Genomic DNA, 23,007 nt, shown 5'->3' with positions numbered 1-23,007 from the left:
GATCAGTCTTAACATATTGCCAACGTGGAAATGAATGAATGGTTATTACGTCTGCGGTAACATCACAAGCTCCGCTCTCCTTTGAGCAGGTGTGCGTCCCGTATGCGTCCACTTTTTAAGGATTCTTTCGTCCCGTCTTTACTATTCGTATTTTACATCCAAGAGCAAACGTGTAATCAATCAACAATATCGACAGGTGAGATGAAGCTGGAATAATCTCTGGAAGCATGCAATGTCCGTCTGCCGTGTGTAACGGCGAGGAGCTGGGTGTGACAAGAAACATAAAGACCTCAGTCACAGTAAATTGAGTTGCTTCTTGAAGGTGACCAATCTTCATTACCACTGCCATTTCAGAAATAATGAGCTCATCATAGACAGTGCAAGCAGCCTGTTACTGGAGGAGCAACCATTTTGTTTTCCCGACTTCGCCTGAATTCTAAACGTGCCAAGAAAAGGTACGGCCAAACATCTGCCGGAGACGATAACCTCCTAACCCTTCCCTGGAGAAAATAACCAAAGAAGACAAAACAGGATAGATTAAACAAAAAATAAACATTATGAACAAATCAATATCACACAGCCAAGATTATAACTGAGATCAATAGTCATTGATGTCTCTCTTTTCCATAGATTTGGGACATTCTGCAGATACTTCTCAGAAATCGGAGACACTCTGCCAGCTGTGGCTTGGCAGAAATCAAAGCAATGCAACTTTTTTTTGGAATGGAGAAATGTTCTTATCCTATTATGGACATAGACATGTATGACAAATCCAAAAATACATGTCAAAATAATCACAAAGAAATTTACCACGGAAAATACCCTCAGATGAAGTGTTAGAATGGAGGATTAGTGTTGTTTGCATAAAACCTGCAACAGATTGTTGGATGAACCATTACAATAAAAATGACAACAAAAAAGAAGAAGAAGAAGAAGAAGAAGAAGAAGAAGAAGAAGAAAAAATGGTCCACTCAACTTTTTATTGAAAACCCAAATCAAATAAGAGGCTTAAGAGACAAGAGATAGGGGCTTTAGCAATGCTCCAGTGAGAATGTATGTCAGCTTACCCAGTCTGGTAGAACGAGAACTAGGCACGTTAAAGGCACAAATATCAGCAATGACGAGATCCTGCTGCAAACTAACTAACTAACTAGCTGACAGACCAAAAAGGAAAAGCTTTATGTAACATGTGAAACATTAGAATGAATGATGGCAAAGAGGAGGAGGAAGATACTGCTGATGGGCAGGAAGGAGCCAGTGGTGAACTGGAATAATGGCTCTCGTGGGGCCAACTTCACCTGGTCTTTGCTACATCTGGTTTATGTAACCACGTAGCTGAAAGTCATAGTGGAGAAGCTGCTCGTCCCGAAGCACCATTTTCAGTTCTGATCCAATACTTGAATATGAATATGATAGATACAAACCATGTAGTCCACTTTTTTTTTCTCACAAGTGCAGTGACAACATACAGCAAACCATTTAGTGACGGTCATGCGATGTCATACATGCCCCACCCCTTTACCTGGTAAGGGTCATAAGAAGCATGGTGTCATGAAGCCTCCCTGGCAATCTGATTTGGGGGTTATGACTTTGATCTCTGACTTTGATCTCCGTCATTCTAAAGCCTGAATCACAGTGTGTCATTTTTGAAACCACAAAAAAGTTTATCTCTGCTTTTAAGAGATTAGACTGTCTCTCACAAAATAAAACTGAGGTGACAGCAGCCCAAAAGCCAGGGAGATGTTTGTAGTGGAGTTGAGGTTGAGGAGATGACTTCTCTGCTTGTGGTGTTCAATTACATAGAAATACACATGCCGTGACTCTTGCCTACGGTCACTCAGTCACTCTTGTAGATGTCAACAAATGTTTTGTTTTGGTAACCGAAATTACAATGAGGCTTTTGAGGTGATGAGTCAAGCCCCTCTGCTCAGCCAGAAAAGTAGTTCCAGGTACGTATCTAACTAAAAAAAAAAAAACAAAACATCTTGTGGTTTTGCAGTTTTTTTCACAATGTGCAGCACAACCCTATCAATGCATGTAAAATCCACATTAAAGTGGAGTGAATTTTCTTTGCTTTCTACTGCCTCACCTCTTGCGTTCATTGCAGCTAAGCTAACAAGCAGTCAGCCAGTCGGTGGGGGCCTGGAGTAATGCACACAGAGAAGGGCATCTATTTACTTGCCTGGCACTAAACATTATGGACATTACACATATTTCCCAAAAAGTTGGCAAATTGCTTTGAATTGACTGTATAATTACTCCTTGGCGCCGATTTCTTTGGTTGGTTGCAATCCCCTGCAATGCACAAATTGTATCAGGGATGAACTCCCAGTTGCTCACTGATGGCACTAATTTCACTCATAGCCTCCTTGGTAATAGCGCTCATTGCTACATAAACTTGAACAATCACAAGCACTGTAAGCTCCTGCAGCAGGTAGAAGAGTCTGTAATCCATGATAATAAACATGCAACAAACAGAGCTCAGAAATTACCTCAGAGTCACGGCATCATGATTTGTTGATATAAACATCCAGCCCACCCCCTTGTTGCTTGCTGCTAGTAATGTCGCTTTGGCCGTTCTGCCGAGATGGATCATGGCATCCCTGATGCTTTTATTAATCCATGTCTCTATAAACACAGAGACACACTAGTCCCTCACGCTGGCCTGAGAAGCCCTTAAACAACTGATGTAATCCATTTTGCTGACCAATGAATGGACATCAGCCAGCATAACAGATGTAATCGCTAGTTTGTTTTGGTTAGCTGCTAGCAGTTAGCCTTGTATCTTCTTTGTGCTTCTGCTGATTCCCCCTTCATTAAACCTCTTTACACAGCACCAAATCAGAACAGGGCATCAGCCCCATTGTGACAAGACCCAATCCAGCTATTTTAGGTACTGGTCAATATCAAGACTAGACTGGTGCATCCCGAGCTGCTTCAGGCTTATTTCTAAACTCTAGCTTAGAGAAAATCATCCATATATGACCTGATGCAAATATAGCTAATATTGTCTTAAGTCATCTGCCAGTGCATAAGATGACTACATCAGTTCACAAATCTGCTAAACCAAGAGCTCAAACGAGGTACCGTTAATGTTGCTGACCAATTGATTCATTTTCTGTCTGTATCTTCATGGAAAATAAAGAGCAGAACGTGTGCGTACAGGGCAGATGCACATGTGTGTAGTTCAGTGTGTGTGTGCATCCGTGCAAGCTCATCTGTGCAACATCTGCTCAACCAGCCCAAGGCTCCTCGCCTCTTGAGAAGTGGGTCACGTTTCCCGGTGACGTCAAAAGTCCTTCTGCCTCTCCAGTTTGTGGAGCTTTGCCAAAACCACCACATGCCATTCCTCATCCTTACAATGGAAAAGCTGTCTCCGAAGCCCTGATGAATCACCTGCCGAAGCTCTCACAATTCTTAAATCTTAACACAGAAGTGAGTTTGACCATGACAGAAAAGACACACAGTGAAGGGTTGATTATCCTCGGAGGAAAAAAAACATGATAAAAATGTCAATAGGATGAAAGAGAGTAATAGAATTACTGACAAAGTTGGTAGCACTGTTCTCAAAAAAGACCAAATCACAATGTGGTCTCAGAAGCATTGTTGCGATATCAGGCTGCGAAACTGCATTGAGCAGGCAGACCTGACACTAAACTCTTTATATTAAAAAAGAGGAAGAGAGGAGAAGAGGTGTCCGCCACAGGAGGTATGGAGATTTAATTTAAGCTGTCCAGCCCCAGAGGAAAAGAGGCAGGAATCAGCCAGAGTATGAATGGAACAGCGGTTAATGGAAAACATTATATAGGGAGAGAGTGTGTGAGGAGAGAAACTTGAGGCAGTCCCGGGCACATAGCCATTAAAGTAAAGGACCCATAGGCCTGGTCCAACCCCAATAACCATGTTGTCAGTCCCGTTTTCAATTCTCACTCTCTTTTTACAACATGTTTCAGAACCACACAGGGAATTTGCTATCTTGGTAGATGAAGAGCTGTGGATGTAAATACATTTGCAGTTTCCTGAAACAATTCCATGCGCCTTATTAACAAAGCTCACATGCTTCAATGGCCTGACCTTCTCACTTCCAGGTGAAGACACAGTCTGAACAAGAGGCCATCGTTTAGGTTTTTTTTTTTTTTAACTGGTTAAAAGAAATTACCTGGTAAGCTTAACTGACCAACATCCCTCTATCTCTACAATGCAGAATCTGTCTGGATGCCCACACACGCGCACTCACGCACACACACACACACACACACACACCCGGCTGTTCTCAGCCATCGATTGTGGCCAAGTATAAACGGATGTCACCTACACAAAAACATATCAGCCCTGACATTGTTTAGTGTCTCCAGGCACAGCATAACAGGAAAAAAAATCAATGAGACCTTGCCAAGCTTGTCCTCCAGAGCGTCTGTGATTATTTGCCAGTTGTTAAAGAAGTACTGTAGATTTTATTACAGTCCTCGTGGATACAAAGTTGAATTTGGGGGGGCCAGCTGAGGACTGAAGTCACGGCCCCTTCGTCACACTCATTCTCAGAGCCGCACTTTATAACAGAGTTTTAAAGTAAAAATCCTGCGAGTGTGGAATATTTCTGGGCTTTTGAGGCTGTCCTCAGCAAAATAAGTGAACTTGAGATGACATGCAGTACCCTTTAAATATTTATTGTGCTTTGTACATTCAAAGAAAAAAGTTGATTAACAACCTCCACATATGGTCTGAGGGAACGATGCTAACAAATACAAACAGGAAAGAATTAAAAATCCGAGTAAAAATATCCTTTTTTTTTGTCATTTCCCTCCACATGTACTGCTATTTTTGACGGATAAAAATAACTCACCTCCTTCAGCTGACTATTTTCGGTCATTCAGAAAAGATGCTACCGAAATGGCTGCACACCACTGAACTCAGTATCTATTTCGATATTGTTATTTGTTAGTAGGCATACCTATAACAGTTTAACTCATACAGAACCTGTATACATCATCCAAATTCAGCAGAGAAATTGCACTTTTAATATCTGACTAATTGGAAGTGACTATGAGAAAACAGCCCTCAACCCAAACCCTGGGACTCCAGCCCCTGCAAGGGGTGAAATAACCAAACTGACAGACAGATGTACAGACGGATTTTTTTTTTCTCTAACATATTTAGAGAGTAAAACATAGCATTGAGTGGGGAACAGCAGAGGCCTTGTTGGCTGCAGGGACAGACAGGCTCATGGCGAGCCAGTGAGGCAGCAGGCTGGATGGACGGGGAGGGCTCACCAGGCAGAGGTTACAATAACACATTTCCTTGCACTACACCACTGAGCTACACAGACATGCAGCCTGCAAACCTCATATTTATGTCCAAAGAATTTCACTTCAAAGTTGGAGCTTGACACTCTTAGATCTCTTACACCTTATTTTATCCAGGATGACAAAGGTCACAAAGAGAAAGATTTAAATATTTTGTGTCTATGAAACGTATTCACTTTTTTTTTTTTAAGGGAAATTAAAAAATACATCCAGCCATTCATAACCCACGAGGCAATGGACAACTAAATACAACCATCCATCAGTGAAAGCAGCTACCTTGTCATACTCTTGAAATATATATTCAATTACTAACTGACCATGCTTGAATTTATTGGACAGCTCCAGTCAGAGTAGTTGAAAATGTTCCTGCTTATTAAATGAATCATGGCGGCGGCAGCAGCAGCAGCAGCAGCAGCAACTGTGGCCTGCACTGTTTCTAACAGAGACACAATGGCCAGACTGGATCAGAGGGATTATCTGCACTTCTTCTCTGAACCTGGACACCAATCACAGGCCACGAGATCAATTTCTGGGACGTGTCTGCCCCAAACGTGCTCGTGCACCCTCTGAGACGGGAAATTAACAGTTGTTTCTTCCATTTGTTTTCCACACATTCTACTGACTGCAGCTATTTACATCCAGGAGTACACAACCCCCCTGTGTCTGCCTCTACCTTGCTCTCACAAACATGCACACACAGACACTCAAGCACACACTTCCCGGGGTGATGTGAGAGTGTCTATTCATTCGGCAGAGGCCAGCTGCACACCTGGTGACAGTCCTGGATGGTGGTGTTGGCTCGGGTCAGGGTGTACAGGGAGAGAAGGGTCGGGGGGGTTGGCTGAATGAGCCCACAGGCCTGTCCTTCAAGGGCTGCTCAACCTGCACATTCCAGTTAATCTCGTACTGGGTGAGTGCAGGAATGCCCCCTCATGTAAAGGCTCACTGTCTGAAAGGTGGCCCCCTCGTGTGATTAAAAAGGCCCTTTAAGAGGATAAATAGAGATGAAAGGCAAACATGTTGGATTCGGATCACTAAAGTGATGTCTTACCACACCGGATGCAGACTGACACCTATTAACGTCCCCATCTTTTGCATAGAAGAGATTTCTTCGACATTGCACACAACCAGTTTAATTCAAAGAGGTGGGAATCAAACCTCAGTCTTCTTTTGATACAGACTGAAGTGTGATGATTGTGTTTGGAGTGAAAATTGCAGATTTCATTGATCGGGCATTTCCTGATCTGTGCACTGTTTCCTTGGAAGAAGGCAGTTCATAAAATACTATCATTTATGAACATTTTACACTGAATTCTACATTTCCATTGCTCTAAATGAAACATTTTCCAGATTTGGACTGCATTCTATTCTGGCAAATGTAGCTGCTCATAGCATCACAGGGGTAAAGTGAGCTGGAGCAGAAGCTACACTAAGAAATGACAGTTGACATACAAACGCCTGAGTGAATTCCCTCAGTAAACCCTATTTATGTACACTGTTATTCAGTTTGCCTACTGTGAGTAGGATAGTGACAAAGTAGAGAGACAGAAAGTGGGAACAGGACAGGAGGGCCACCTGAGGCAGGAGACAGTACCGTTGCACCCTTTCACAAAAGGGTTAAATTGTCTTTCTGTACCAGGTCTAATGACCAACTGAGCACGAAGGTTATGAGTGTTGAATATTTACCAGGTTTGCCCGGTCCGCATTAACACAATCCGCTATTTATGACTTTCCATATCCATCCCAGTTCGTTTAACCGTCCAACCAGTGAGGGAAAGTGAGGGGGGATGAACAAGAGATAAATCTGTGTTCTCATGAAATTACATTACACATCTGTCAATCATCCCCGGTTCATACTGAGGTGAACACTGAGGTGAAGGCAGGAGCTGAGCAGGAGGAATTAATTGATCAAACCCTTCCTCTTTTGAATTTCTGTAAGCTGGACACATCTTCCTCTTACTGTTTGACTTGAGCGCTGCACATGCACAACTGAAGTGGAGGCCTCACCAGCTTATTTGTAGTTTGGGAGTGACAAACCCTCCTGTGCTGCCAGCCCTAAGAATGTACAAAGTCATGCCTGCTGGTTTTGTCAAAAACACGTTTATGTGATAAAACTCAGTAGGCTATGCGTATTCAAACCTTTCATGCATATACCTGGAACCAAATATGCAAGTCAAACTCAAACATACACACTTGCCTCCGTCATGGACATACACATTTGTTCCAGGAACATTCTGTTCACCTCCATCACTGAAATAGTCTGTCTCTTATGGTAACACAGAAAACTTGAGTGACATAATTACTTTAGTCTAGAACAGAGAACAGAAGAGAAGAGGGTGTGTAATCTAGTCCTCATCAGTCTCTCTCTTTCTCTCTCTTTCTCTCACTGTGTCACAAACACACACACACACACACACACACACACACACACACACCCTAACCCTAGATTTTTGCCATTCTATTCCAGTGCTAGGCAATTATCAGGGTCCTGAGGTGTTAATATGTGTGCTGTGTGTCAGGACTGGAGGCCTGTCTAGCAGTTCCAGCTGCGTCGGGTTGTGTCTGTGGTTTGAGGCCCCCCGTGTTTCTCCGAGCGAATTCAACCTCTCAGCCTGCAGCAGATGGCAGCCATCAAGCTGCTGGCACACACATCTATACACACACTTCCTTACATGCTCACATAGACATCCTTACACACACACATATATTTCTATATATATACACACACACACACACACACACATATATATATATATTCCATGGTAATCAGTAGGGAGTCAGATCGTGTTCGTTGTGAAGGATTGGAAGTTGGAAAGAGAGCGACGAAGGATACAGTCCTGGTATCCTTGAGTCTCCGATCACCTCAATCAGAAGGAATGAAGGAAAGAATTGGGAGTAAGTGGGTGAACCATGTAATTTGGCGCTTAAGGGACAATGCCAGTCTACTACAGAGGAACTTATAGTGAGAGGAAACAGCGAGTAGTGGCTGCGTCCAAGTTAAAGTCCCAGATCCGACACAAAAGTCTGTTATGTTGAGGAGATTTTTTCCCCTTATGGTCAGAGCTGTGCTAGCTGACTAGCTTTTTCTTCCTGCTTCTAGTCTTTATGTTCAGCTCAGCTGCTGGCACCGGCTTCATAAAATACCAGACTATAAAGGCAAAATATGGGCAACCAAAGTGTCTTTTGTGAAACCCAGGCTTATAGAAAAATATTTTGGTTAAATTCTGACCACACTGAGATAGCACTGGCTTGGAATATAGTCAGTTATTGGATGTAGCTAAGCTAGTTTTGCTATTTTTCTGTACCTTAGCTCATTTTAGTTTCTAAATAGCCTGTCTGCATTTCTGAGTAACGTTAAGGTGATGTCTCAGTTTTCTAAATAAAATATCTTTTATCTGCAAATCCCTTTTATTGACCAAGTGTGGTCGCATCCATGCAAGCTACATTACCTTGAACATTTCTGAGGCTAAAGTGCAGTGGACATTGCTGCATTCTGAAATAAAACAGATCAATTAATGACGCCTCAGCCTCGTACCAACCGTGTACAGTTTAGTCTATTTGTTGGTGAATAAATGCCACAACTACTTAAGAGCCAAGCCAAGTTTCCATGTTTTGTTTGCCACCTGCTTAGAGTTAAGGAGGTGAGCCCTAAAGCTCGTGACAACTCCAGTCCTGGCACACTTGAAGTGGAATGACCTTTAAAGTGGACCAAATATTTTCATTTTAGTGAGAAGAGCTATTTACCGCCATCAGATTGAAATGAAGCAGAAATACAGCAGCTGCAGATAAAGTGCTATCTTTGCTTAACTGTGGGTTTGCCATGCATTTAATGAAGGATTCCTGATGTTTTAAATGTAGCATTTAAGTGTTTTTGTTTTGTTTTGTTTTGTTTTGTTTTGCGGTTACAAGGGCATACTTAATGACTCCATTGTCTCTTCATACAGACATCTTTTACATAAATGCTCTACAGGAGGAATCCATTTGAAAACTACTGGTTTAGATCATCTAGCTAAAAGTTTAAAACGTGTCTTATCTGACTGTTCTGCTCTGCAAATGTCAGCGTATTTCCAGATCTCAGTAATGACTGTAGTCAGTACAATGTTATCACAACTGATAGAAACAGTGGTGAAATCTATATTAGCCAAAGTTATCCTTTAAACAGCTGGGAGACACTACATCACTTTCACCACTTCCTGTCTGTTTGGAGGGACAAAGAAATGTGAGCAAGGAGTCCTTGTCTACTCAGCCGCAGAACAAACCCAGAGTAATGTGGCTTCATGCAGGGGAGCCAACATGCAAATCTGAAGCACAAGCACGCTCAAAGTTGCTTCACTGTATCAGGCGAATGCAAGAATCTTCCACCATTTATGGGGGTAAGAGTAAGCCTGCTGATTTGCCTGGCTACTAAACAAAACCTCGAATGACCTACTTTCATTCCTACCCCAATTCCTCCACCCCTTGCCTCCTCACACACGCACAGCACAGCTAATAGACAAGGACTGAATGGGAATTGAAAGCGTGAAGTGGATCGTCCAATGACAAGACACACAACCCCATGCTGATATCAGCTTCCTCTCCAAACGCACGGGAGGCTTTTTGAGACAGTTCCTACCCCAGAAGCCTGTCCAGTCAAAAGGAAAACAAAGTTTAAAAAAAGGAAAACCCATCATATCCCATGAGGCTATGTGTTCAGAATATAAACAAGCTGTTTGGGATGAGAGTGTGCAGTGGCCCAGTGGTAAATCACTGCCCTACGGGCTATCAACAACCTCCCCCATCCAAAACACAATTCAATTATGGATGGTGCAGCAAAAATAGCGTAACAGGAAACATTTACAACAGCAACAGTAATTGTGTTTGGATCCCATTCCACAGGAAGTCATTAACATAGATTTCAAGAATATCTTTATCATCCAAGTTATGAAAGAATTTCCTCCTCTGGTTGGGATAATATTTGTGTTGGTGTCAGTGGGAGGACAGAGAGTAGAGCTCAGTAGAAGGGGAGGAGATACAAACAGAAATGGGAATTGCTTCCAACATCTCGTAAAGACGGTCGTCTAAAATCCAGAGGCACCTTGCTTATGTTTGCTCCCCTCCCCGCTTAATCAGCTTCTGCTCAAACTCTGCAGCTCGGGCAGGTTTAGTTAGAAACATGTCTTGCAGACTGGCAGCATACACCGCTTTCGTCTGCTTGCTAGGAGAAAAAGTTCTGTGACAGCGCTGATGTCTGCAGCAGGAGAACCTTGGACTCAAATTTCCTTACACGCTGTGAAAAGCGATCCACACCACAAGTCCACACCTCTTCCTCCAGTGCAATATCCCCAGCTGAAATACAGAAGACTTGCCTGTCATTTCGTATTAACCCAAGAAGAACATCTATCCCTCAGAGGGCCCCGCTAACTGCTATCAGATCAGCTGATAATGACTTTCTTTTATTACGCCCATGATGAGGAGAATGACCCCGGTATTGTGAAATGCACCTACTTAGTGAGCTGATGGATGCTGGCAGGCAATTTGTAATCAAAAAGAGGGAAAATAGCGGTTTAATGAATCTACAGTTGTGCAGACTGTAGCGCAGCCTCGGAGCATGGATTTGGCAGAGCGGCAGAGGGCAACATGGCAGCTTTAAGGCTTGTGAGGGAGAAGAGACAGAGGAATTCCTCTTTGCTCTATTTATTTTCTGAGTAAACTGTTTTTACACAGTGACTATCAATCTGAAGGGCTTTTATATAACGCTCCAAGGTCTGTGAGAGAAGCTTCCTGAGAAAAAAAAATTACAAGTGTCATCCAACTCCACACTATTCTTCAAATACTTAAAGCACACAGCGCTAATGCAAACATCATCAGGGCAACAAAGAGCAGATCTTCTCCCTGCCATGGCTCTCCTACCGCTTCTTGAAAACATCATAACTCTACAGAACACAACAAAAGGACGTTGAGTTTGAGAGGATCTACTTCTGTTGCCGATGTTTTTCTTCCTCCAGACAGAGTCAGTCAGACAGTTCATACCGTCTGGAATCTCCCCTCGTCTTGTCACCATGTGGCTGTTGCCTTGTAGCCCCCCAAAACGTGCATTTGACCCCCCTTAGGGAGGCCAGAGCCCTGTGTGAGCAAGGTGATGACTAGTGTGGGTCAGCATGGGCTTGTTTACACATTACAGACCACACAGACAAGACACAGTGAAGACAGCATATGTACACCATGTGTGTCTCAATTACAGGCAGGTCATGACTGGTCAGCTGCTCCGCACTACCGCCTGATATCAGAGGCCGGAGTGAGCGCAAGGGGATAGTGTATCAAGTATATTCTTAATTCACCTAAGAATAACAGAAATACATGAAGTCTCTACATACATAAACACAAACATGTAGTAGAGATCAGCTCTCAGCAGAGGGCCCAAGAATGGCTAAGGTGCGAGTCCTGCTTGCATGATGCTACCAACTTAATCCATGTGGTCGTTCCATCCCGCTCTGATTTTACTGGGATGTCGTTGCAAGGATGAAACTCTAGAACAGAGTAACATGGGTCTGTAGCTGTGGCTGCATCGCCAAGAGCTGTTTACGACTACCGTCTTCATGTAGGGCTGTTTTATTATTCTTTAAGTAACGCCATCTTGAATCCCTTAAAGTAATGGAGTCTGAATCCAAACATAATGGATGCACACGTCCCCTTTTGTTTAATGTATAAGAAGTAAAGTATTGCATTACTAGAGGGAAAAGTTAAATGTTGCAGATGAGTACACTCACATGATGAAAATGAAATGAAAAATACAGTGACAAAGAAACAAATCTTATTTTATAGACTCACCTTTTTAATTGTTACTCTTAGCAGGGAATTATGTCTCAACAATGTGATCAAATAGATAAATAATAAAATGTCTCGAATATATTATTTTCTTTTTATATATAAATAATTTACTGTATCCCTTAAAAAGTTATTTGTGAAGATCTTCCTTCAGTTATTTGAAGCACTGCTCTGTAAAGTGTGCAATATTCTGTGCCATCTGTGCAGATGCTTGTATTAAGTTATCCATACTGCCGGCCATTTTCCAGATCATCACTCAGCCTAAAAGAAAGATACATCCTCACTCCGTTATTGAAGCAAGGCGACTTCTGCTCATGGAATTCATAAAATGCAGTGGACAGACATCAAACCTAAATCAGAGGTAAAAACCAATAAATTTGAATAGAAAATAAGAGTTTTTAAAGTACAGTTTATGTATATGTCTGAGTGTGTGTGTGTGTGTGTGTGTGTGTGTGTGTGTGTGTGTGTGTGTGTGTATGTGTATGTGTGTGTGTGAGACCACAAAGAAAAACAAGCACACACTAAAGCGCTAACTAGCCCCGAGAGCTGAGGGCACCTTTCAAGTGGCCAGGGCCGACAGAGGACCCTCTCATCTCCCAACCTAACCGCACTGACAGGTCACAACGAGAGCTTTGATCACTGCGAGGAAACTGTTTCCCATTCACACGCTCAGCATGCGCAATGATTTTCCAGAAGGAGGGCTGAGAAGCTGATATGAGTCCGGTTAAGAGTGCACAGGTATGCATGTGTATCAGTATCAAAGGTTTAAAAGCTTCTACATTCCTAAGGTTTAAGAACAGAAGGCTTGCAATAAGTGATGAGAAGCAAGTGCCTTTGCAGAGCAGGACAGAAAGATTAAAATGCAGGATCTCAGTTGTGTGGCAGCGACTCAGGGATCAGGGGAAAATGTTTGACATCAATAATTAGGGATGAGATGAATCACTGACATCCTCAGCTCTCATTAGCACAAGAAAACACAACATCCCTTCAGCAACATGATACCACGTTTTAATTGTATTCAAACAAGGCAGAATAGAGCTACACTTGAAACAATATATATAAACACAAATTAAAAACATCACCTCAATAAGTCTGAGGGGCACAACATGAAATATTGAAAATCTGGATATAACTGAGGCTTTTAGTGAAGCATATCCCGATATATTAAAAATATATCACCACTGAGGCATTATATGAGCCGTGTTGAGTTAAAGTCACACTGACAAATGTGTGGATGTAAAATGGTTTTGTCTATTTGCCCTCCAGTGTCTGAGGTTGTCTCTTTACAACAGGACAGTAAAAACATTTTTAATTTTTTTTTTTAAATAAAAATGACAAAAATGAAAAGACCAAACACACCAAAACAAACTGCAGAACCCACAATGCAATGTTAACACACACTGGCATGAAAACACTGAATAACAATAATTGTAATAACAATACTCTTTGTTCTTGTCAGGCTGCTCCACTGGATTAGTGGCATATGTGATTGAACTATTTTACCTTACAGGCAGAAAATCTATAATTTACAAAAAAAAAAAAAATTCTTAGAATCATTATCATAAACAGCCAATAATCCACAATGTACTGGCCTCAGACTGCTCCATCCTGCCATCTCTCCACCTCACACACTAAAGTTGACAGTGAACGAGGAAAACACGAAATAGAAAAAGTTGAACGGGACAGAAAGGTCTTACCTGGTCTCTCTGGATGCATGGCAGAGAGGTCCGGCGATGTGACTTACTGTTGGACTGACTGTGTGCCATGTCTGTGGCTATCACAGAACTGGACCTCCTGCGTCTTTTAAATACAGGGACCTCTTCCCTGGCTCCAGTCACGGGGGTGCAGCCCTCCTTGTGTCTCCCTTGGTTGGGAAGGAGCTTGTCAGCATACCTCGCCAGCAGGATGCCCAGCACTCCTACGAGGTAGGCTACATACGGTCTCCAAGTGGCCCGTACTTTGTGCAGCGAGAGGAGCGAGATAGTCCGGACAATGCTGATGAAAACGATCACAGATATGCCCTGGTTCAGCCGCGCTACCATGAGTGCGCCGGTGGCCAGGCAGAGGAGCACGACCACGGCCGATGTAGTGAATGAAAAGAGCTGCTCATCTGTCCCGTCTAGGAGAGACCACGCAGCTGCTTCACCCAGGTAGCACAAGGTTAGGAGGGAGAGGGCGGTCTGGATTAGAACCCCGCAGCGGATTAAGTACACACCGATCCAAAAGAAGGCACATACAAGGGTGAACAACGGTGAAACCACACTCCAGCAAGTTTGCAACAGCTCCGCCGCGCAGCCTGACACAAAGTGGAGGGGGGACGATGAATGCGAGAGTCTGTCAGCGCTGCCGCTGCTGCCTTCAGCCTTCCAGTCTGCACATTTGACCAACAGAGCGAGAAAAACCGAGAGCGACCCCACACACACCGCACTCCGTAGTCTCTGAGAACTCCATATTTTGGTGAACATTAGCCTCACCCACGATTCGTAGTCTCGATCAGGGCGCAGTGGGACGACACATGTTTTCACATAACCATTGCGGTCCGGTGCGCTGGAGCTTTTTTCACGAGTGTTACTCTGCGCACCGGTACTGTCAGATTCTGCAGACATCGCCATCACTCATATGAAGTATGAGGAAGTCTATAATGCACCTATACCGGCGTGGTCATGGGACAGGAGAGGAGTTTGTGACAGAACAAACATCATTTATTGTACGCATAATGAAAAGGCACAGCGAATGCGCACAGATGCGTCTCCATTTACGCATGGAGATGTGCAGCCACTGGACGCATTCACTGTTTTTCCAGGTGCGACTGAAGGAACTGCTGGCCAAACAGCATGAAAGGAGTCTGGATGTCAGAGTAACTCAGATGTTATACAGATCTAGGGCACCGCTCCTCTGCACACACACGCGTCCTGCGCTGCCCTCCTTTGTGGCGCACCGTCTCTTTGACTCGTGCTGTCATCCTCTTTGCTTTGTGGCTCCACAGACGCGTCCGTGCAACAACAGCGGGAGTTCGTGCACAACATCCATCCCATTATTCCGTGAGCATGCGACAATGAGACGCGCTCACTGTGTCCATTGTTGAGCCACTTCCCGGATCTCTGCTGAAATTGTTGAGTCTCCCGTTACTTTCGAGGATTAAAAAAAACAAAAAACGCTGTTAAGGAATTTAAGCTGATTGGGCGCGTGTCTGTCAGGTTGGAGCTCGGCGCGTTGAGGGACAAATCCGGAGTGTTTGTCACCAGCTCTCCAAATCCAGCCGCGAGTCTCAGCTCATTCACACCCCCGAGTTCCTGCTCTGCACAGGGAGCAAGATACTGCAGCAGCGGTGAAACCACCAAATCTTCTCTCAGCCAGCCCAGCAGGCGTTGTCCTCACTAGATCTGACTAATAAACTAATGTTTAAACCTACTTTTTTAATATATAAATATACATGCCCCCCCCCCCCTCCTGTTTAAACTACACCAAAGCCAAAATGGAGATGACCTATATTTTTCGAGAGGGTTCCTCTCTGAGTGGAATTAAGGCTTAAAACAAACATTTCATATTGGATCACAGTGGTGGCATTTTTGATGGGTGTTTTTTTTTTTTTTTTTTTTTGGTGTAATATTTTTGCAAGCCAAACCAAAGGCTTTAAAATTGCTTGGGTATAAACAGATTTGCAGTTGAGGAAAAATGTGTGTGAATGCTGACATGAGCAAATAAGGTGGGGGGGGGGGGGCACTAAACATGCAAACTGTTTTGCTGTGAAATTCCCAGAATAGTCCCGGTGGTTGCCCTCCAGCTTGACTCCTAATGTCTCCACTCTACCGGGTCATTGAAATATTCATCTCACTTTAAGTGTCACTGATGATGCATTGCGTCACGGTGGACGGTTTCCATCAATGTTTCAGCACGCAGATCTTCCGTGTGCATATGCGTTCGCAGTCCAGAAGGCACACGTGTGTTCCCTCAGATGTTCATGTAATGCTCTCCTGGGATCACACACCCTCTCACATAAGGTGCATATGAGCTGTATATGCAAATGCATGGATATTTACAGCCATGCAAGCACATGTCATCTCATTCACGTTGGATGACGCTCATGCACATGTAACCGCGTAGTCAAACTCTCTTGAAAATTCTTTTGAGGCCACATTTTCCAATGTTTGGTCCTCTCACCGCAGGAGTATTGTGACCAAAGACAGATTTCTACTATTTAGAAGGAATTTCTGACGCGGATGTTCTGAAAATCTTTTGTTTTCACCTTCAATCCACGTTTCTACATGTCCTCGTTCCCCAAGGCCGAGAAAGGCAGAGACAGTCCTGTGTATCCCTTGTCAGCTGTGATTAGCTGGGAGCAGGAGAGGAGAAGAGGCGCTAACAGGGGGCGATAGGAGCAGGAGGAGGCCAGGTCCTGTCCATCACCTCTTAGCACATGTTCACTGAATGCCACACAACCCCTTCAATGCAGGGTATCACAAGACAGCTGCCTGCTACGGGTGTGACAGATTCTTTGCAACATCTGTTTGTTTTTTTCCTCCACCTCATCAGAGCCTGTAGGTAAGTGGTGTTTTGGCGTTTTTTTTGTTGGTTTTTTTTGGGGGGGGGGGGTTTAAATAAAATAGTGCTTCATGGGATTGTTTTATTTAAAATGACAGAAACAGAAACATTTCCTCCATAAACTGATAAGAGCAAGAAAAGAGAGAGCGAAGACGAGAGGAGCCAGTAAACTGCAGATTTCCACGCATCCATTTCGTTGGTGTGTTGATGTTGTGACGCTCATCATAGAAAGAGAACAAGCTTGTTTAAAATGACCGTACTTGTGTGTCGTTATGTAGTATTAGTAGGCTCGAGAGAAAAAAGAGGAGAGAAATATGACGATGCAAGATCTGGAATACCTAGAAAAGCACCCGTGTCATCAGAAGTGAAAGCAAACACACCAGCATCGCTCTCTGGTTCATGTGTAGTTTGTGACAAATAAAGATACATGGCTACAGTCTTCAGCCCCACAGCTTCTCAGGATAAGATCTGAGTTCTTCCTGTGTCTCCATGCCGTTATGAATTAAGAGTTTGAATGAGTGGCGACTACACACGTAACTCTCTTACCCTATTTGGCAATCTCATGGTCCATTGTAAAGTAGGAATGTTTTATGAGGAGCAATTCATCAGACATCTGGTTTGGATGTTGAGTGGGGGCAGTTGTCTGACGTGACCTCGCTCAGACCTACGCTGGCCTCTGGGGCAGTAGTTGACAGATTTGATGTATACTCAGGAAGTGAGAATATCCAAAAGCCTGTTTCCTACAGAGTTGTTTACCATCCGTCTACTTCTCCCTGCAGCCACTCCGCTCTGATTGTGCTCAAAAGCAAAAAAAATTCACTGATGGCGTGACGTATACGTGATTTACACCTGCAGCTAATCTGGACTCGGTGATCGCGTCTAAAACTCCCCACCACAAACAGCTGCCTGCTTCATCACTGGTTGGCAGGAAAACACAGAGAAGGAGGATGGAGTTATCACAGATCACATGAACTTGTTATTTTATACCTTCTATGTTGAATAAAGTATGTGTGAGAGTTGAAAGAGAGAGTAACAGAAGAGGAAAAAGAAGCCGCTGAATGAAATGATGGAGACAAGTTTACATTGTGTTTGACACTTATGTGCGGAGAGTGAGATCCATCCAGCGTGTTTACCAGCCCACATGGGCAACGGTTGGCTCAAGGCCAAGTTTCCACTGACGTGCTGCGGACATCCATCTACACCCACACACATGCACACACAAATGCCACAGATATGCACGTGCGCACACACTTTCTGGCACAGCCATTCATCTAACCCTAAGCATGGACACAGATTTGCAGGAGCACCCACGGAACAAGAGCCTTCCACGCCGAGCACCCTAGAACACGGACCCTCTTCCTTTGTCTTAAGAAACGTGCGTCTGGCCTGATGTTGAAAACACCAAGCGGAATGGAGCAACAACCGTGGCTGGGACAAGTTCAACAAACTGTTCCTCAAAAACCCAGCTTAAATACTACACTCGACGGGACTGTAGGACTGAGCTATAGAATGACATGCAGCATAGCACTTACATAAAAATATTAATATCCCTATAATTAGGGATGCAACAATACGTCTGCCAGTGGTTGCTTGGCTGACTGTCATCAGATTATTGGCACATAAGACGTCATTCACAGATGCCAGTGGCCGACGTTACATTAGAGGTTCAGAAGGACTTCCATTCATCAAGATGATGAGATAGAAGGCTCCAAGATGCTGCAGACTTTGAAATGGATATTTTTTATGATTGTTTTTCCCTCTGGGCCAAAATTATCTCTAACATTAATGTCAGCCCAGGACATTCGGTGCATCCCTGATAGAAATCCTGTGTGAGTTCATGTCATTGCAGCCACTTGTGAATGATGACATCCTGCCACCGTCCCTCCATGCTGGCTGATATCACACACCGCTGACTCTAGTCATTGAACGACTTTTACATACTGTATCTAGAGCAGAGGTTATAGTACAGACTAACACACACACACACACTCACACACACTTTAGGCAGATGATTTTTTTTTTGACTAAAAATCACTTTGCACTGTCAATAGCTGTTTTTCTTCTGATATTCAGTATCTTAATTGTCGTTCATTTTCACCAGAGAAAAAGTGATGAATATTTGTGTTGAATACTTGAATATTTCCTCCGAAATTAAGTTAAACCAGTGGAACTGTTTAAGTTTCCATCAAACTCGTGCTAATTAAATTCTTCTGGCAGCTCTAGAGGGCAGTGTGGCTGAAAAATTAGAGAGAGAGAGAGAGAGAGAGAGAGAGAGAGAGAGAGAGAGAGAGAGAGAGAGAGAGAGAGAGAGAGAGAGAGAGAAATAAAGATTGAATGAATAAAATGAAATGAGCACCGAAGCGAAATCAGGACAGATTCTTATCACGCTGAATGCACCTCAGATTGGCCTGATATTTGTCTAATAATATACACATAATTATCACATTATCTCAATTTGTCTGATATTAAGGAAATCTAGTTTTTCACCCGGCACATGCATGTGCTGACTAGCAGCTGAGTTAGTGGAGAATGATGGGGAGGAATATTGGGACTGAATTAGACGACGGGTACTTAATTCACTGATGTGGGTGGCAGCGCTGCGGGCAGAGAAGGAGAGAAAGTTGAAACACCGCCTCAGATGAATAATGCAATTCCAAGGTTTGAGCGGGAAAGGAGCCACACAATTTATTGCATATATATTGAGGAGAGTTCGGGAAAGTTGCATGCAAGTTTTGAATTTTTCAGATCAAAGTTTTCAAAGCTGCTCTGCCACCGCTGCTCGCTCAGACCATGTTCCAGTTAGCTGGTGAGGGATGTGGTGCTTGTCTTAGATATCTGCTTGAGCCCGGGATTTATGCTATCCCAGGGAAACTGCAGGAACCTGCATTATATATCTATGTCTCTTTTGTTCTGTGGAGAGCAGATTTACTTCCTAAGCAGTCTCAAATAATGCAAAATAAAACTGTAGATCACGGCTTGACACACCAGGCAGCCCAGTGTAATCGCTCGATGTTTGCACAAGGCATGCCAGGAAAAACACCGGTCGTCCACCTTGTATGAAAGTTGGCCAGCACACAAAAGTCAGCTTTCATATGGGCATGTGGGGCAGGAAAGAAAGGCCAAGGGAGCTGACTGTTCACTTTTACTTCTTCAACATTAGTTTACATGTTTTCCTAAACATGAGGGATGCTGTTGGGAGCTCGGGCCCAGAAAACAGATCCTTAGGCTCTATTCACTTGTCAGGGAAACACAGGGTCATGGCTAAAGTGCTTCACAGCAACTTTCCAGTGGAGGAAAAAAGGATGAAAGTAATGGACAGCTTTTCCGCTAAGCATCATCACAAACAACAATCAAGCAAATTCTTATTGACGACAACATACTTCTGCCTTGTTTTGTATGTTTAAAGAACTAATTACCTGGAAGAGCCCGCAAAGGGAATCGTCATCGGGAGAAACTGTGGAATTCCAGTGTTGTTGATTTTCCTCCACTGAAAGATCACAAGCATCATTGTGGGATACCAGAATCCCATGAGACTCGGGCTGATGAAACTCCTTCCAAGCCAACTGGATGAAGAAAAAAATGCACAAGTCGCAACCAAAAAACACGTCTGTTTTTTCAGGTTTTGAGCAGCTGACATTTTTTTGAAATCCGTGTTTTTATTTCAAAAATCAAACCAAAGTTTGATGGAGAATCTTAGACTTTCTTTTTCTTTTTTTTTTTAAAGGATTTAAATGTGACTGAAGTATCAGAACATTGTTGCTAAAACAAGTGTGTGTCACAGACAGTGGAAATGGACTCAACAGTTCGCACTATTAAGATGTAGACTTGTTTAACAACCGTGATAAAAGTGAGTGGCTCAGAGTAGGATGAGGATTCTCAGATATTAGTAGCTAATAGCTTCACATGGTTGGTGTTAATGAAGTAACTTTAAAGGGAAAGTTCACCTAAAAAAGGTAAAATCTGACATTAACTACTCACCTTCAAGCTAGTGGAATACCGGGGACTTTTTTTTAGTCCACACTGCTGGAGTTTCCCAGGAAAAGGCGTTGCATTCATCTCCCTAACCATTTAAGTGAATGGTGATTGGTGAATTGGCTGGAGCTCCCAGCCATAACGCCATGTTTTTAGTGAGGCTAAAGTGAGTCCTTTCGGAGAAACATCAGGATATGGCACTAAATCTACAGCCAGCATGAGTGTGATGCCTATATGTGGACAAGGGAATCACCAGACCCGAATGCCTCCTCAACCCGTTTACGTGGTCTTTTAGCACGCTTCTTCTGGTTGTACCGCCCTCATCTTCACTGTTTCCTTCCCTCTCCCAGACGGCAGAGCTAGCAACAAGCCGGTAAACACGGTCAAGAACATAGTGGACGCAGAACTGGAAGATTAATAACAGGAGAATAAATGCTGGATTATATTCCTCAGGCATGTAGATTATGCTCATTCATTTTAGTTGAATTTGTTCGAATTTAAAATCTTATAATGTGTCAAAGTTGTTTTTAAGCTTTGTCTCTGCTGCCCTCTAGTGGCCAAAACACCAATTGAACAACGTCAAAACATTCAGTTGTGATCGATATAATAAAAAAAAATACTGATATCAGTGTGATTATTCTTTTTGATTTTCTTTATTTTGAGTGGAATTCATCTGCCAAAAATAGACATGTTTAAAAATCTATTTCTCTCAAAGACAAATAATCAAATTCAATGTTTTATCAATATCTTCCTAATATTTTCATCGTGAATTCTTGTGTCAGTGAAAAACCCCACATCAGCTGTTGCTCTGTTGGTTTCAGAGTTTCTCCCCCTCGAGTGAAGGGATACGGACATGGATATGTTTGCGGGAACAACAGAGACTTTAGGTTTGAGAAGGAGAGAGTTGCTCTTTTGTATCAATCCTGAGATTAGAAACTGGTACTATGAGAGAAAATACCTGATACGATGGGTCAAAATAAGGCTCAACTCTGAACTTATCTATGATGTATAATAACTCAGTAGCGTTGCCAGGCTGGCTGTCCACTTTATCCTCCTGGGGTGTAAATATGCTCGTGGAGAATTCGTCTGGCAGTGTAGGGAGGACTTCATACAGTCTCGAGTACATGCTTTTGGTATTTCAAATGCCAGACACAAACAATCATTAGGGACTGAAACGCTACGGAACAATTTAGGGTACCACGAAGAATCAGCCAACATCTCTGGGCTTTCAGTGGAGCTTGCAAATCAACTTTCCTCTCCTGAGGCCAAATCCACCTCAGCAGACGTTTTTCTGATGCCGTTTTGTTTTTTTCTTTCCTTTTTTTCTGAATCATTTGTCAGGTGATTAACTGTAAAACATGATGAGATTGATGAGTTCAGATTTTGGCTGACCTACGGAGTGTTGGCGGTCAACAAAAAGCAGACAATGACAGCGGACGGGCACCTAAACACAGAGTGAGGCAAAGGCAGGGCTTCCTGTTCCTGGGACACAGACAACAGCAGACTCGTCCTGGGTGTCCGATCAGCTCATCAGATCTCATATGGTCTTCATCTCTTACTGTTCTCCTCTGATTCTTCGTTATAACTTTTATTTGGGAAAAAGGCTTTTAACCTGCCATGTGCTGTTTGTACCGTTTATCCTGGTTGCCATCACAGAGCATGGCGCCAGCACACGTCAGGTCATTCTTGTATTAGAGAAGTGGAGGAAGTGATCCATAAAGTGTGTGGCCCCTCAAGAGGAAGCAGGCAGATTGAGACCTCCGTACACAAACTCTCACTCTCTCATTCCTTCCTCTATTAATAACATTTTATGGGAAACACCTACACCACTGATACCCTAAACAGAGACTTTTAAGGCAAAGTCTTTGCCTCTTAAAATGAAAATATAAAGCATCTCTTCCACTTTGCGTTGCTCTTTTCATCAGCCGAAACAGAAAGGGGATGGGATGGGGGGGGTGGTAAAAATCTCCCATTAAGAACAGTGTGAGGACAGTTGTGTAGACGGCAACAGACTTAAAAAGCTCTATTTAGTCTTTCGCAGTGGCTGTTTGACGTCATTTAATAGTGGAAAGGCTGTCTTAAGTAAACTGACAAAAATGAGAGACCTCTCTAAAAGCTTACAGTTGTCATTTGGTTGAGCCGGAGCGTTGTAAACATCAGGGGAAAATGGCACATGATCTGTGCCGCTGCTGCTCATGAGGCCCTGCAGACTGCTATATGTGCTACTTTAATGTTTCAAACAGCAGGATTTGACAGGATATTCATGACTTACTTCATAACACAGGATTAAATTCCCTTCGCAACATCTTCACACCTCCAGCAGATCTACCCAGAACGCCATGAAACATCTCAAATTTCAACGCAGACCCGAATGAAGATTTAAGGC

General features: G+C 43.2%; 1 protein-coding gene across 2 annotated transcripts in view; it reads right to left on the bottom strand.

The window, feature by feature from the left end:
• Positions 1 to 15,413, bottom strand: part of LOC147259098 (cGMP-inhibited 3',5'-cyclic phosphodiesterase 3A-like) — a 68,314-nt gene extending 52,901 nt beyond the window's left edge. For both annotated transcript variants that reach the window (XM_086209328.1, XM_086209329.1), the window contains exon 1: positions 13,805 to 15,413. In XM_086209328.1, the coding sequence (XP_086065454.1) occupies positions 13,805 to 14,719 (915 nt within the window). In that variant the 5' untranslated portion in view covers positions 14,720 to 15,413. The remainder of the gene's footprint in view (positions 1 to 13,804) is intronic.
• Between the last annotated feature and the right edge of the window lie 7,594 nt (positions 15,414 to 23,007).

The sequence above is a fragment of the Aulostomus chinensis genome, chromosome 7, assembly GCF_037954235.1.
Source record: "Aulostomus chinensis isolate RoL2024-O1b breed Wild chromosome 7, RoL_Achi_v1.0, whole genome shotgun sequence".
NCBI lineage: Eukaryota > Metazoa > Chordata > Actinopteri > Syngnathiformes > Aulostomidae > Aulostomus > Aulostomus chinensis.
The sequence above is the reverse complement of the archived record's forward strand: the minus strand, read 5'-3'. Positions and strand labels throughout refer to the sequence as shown.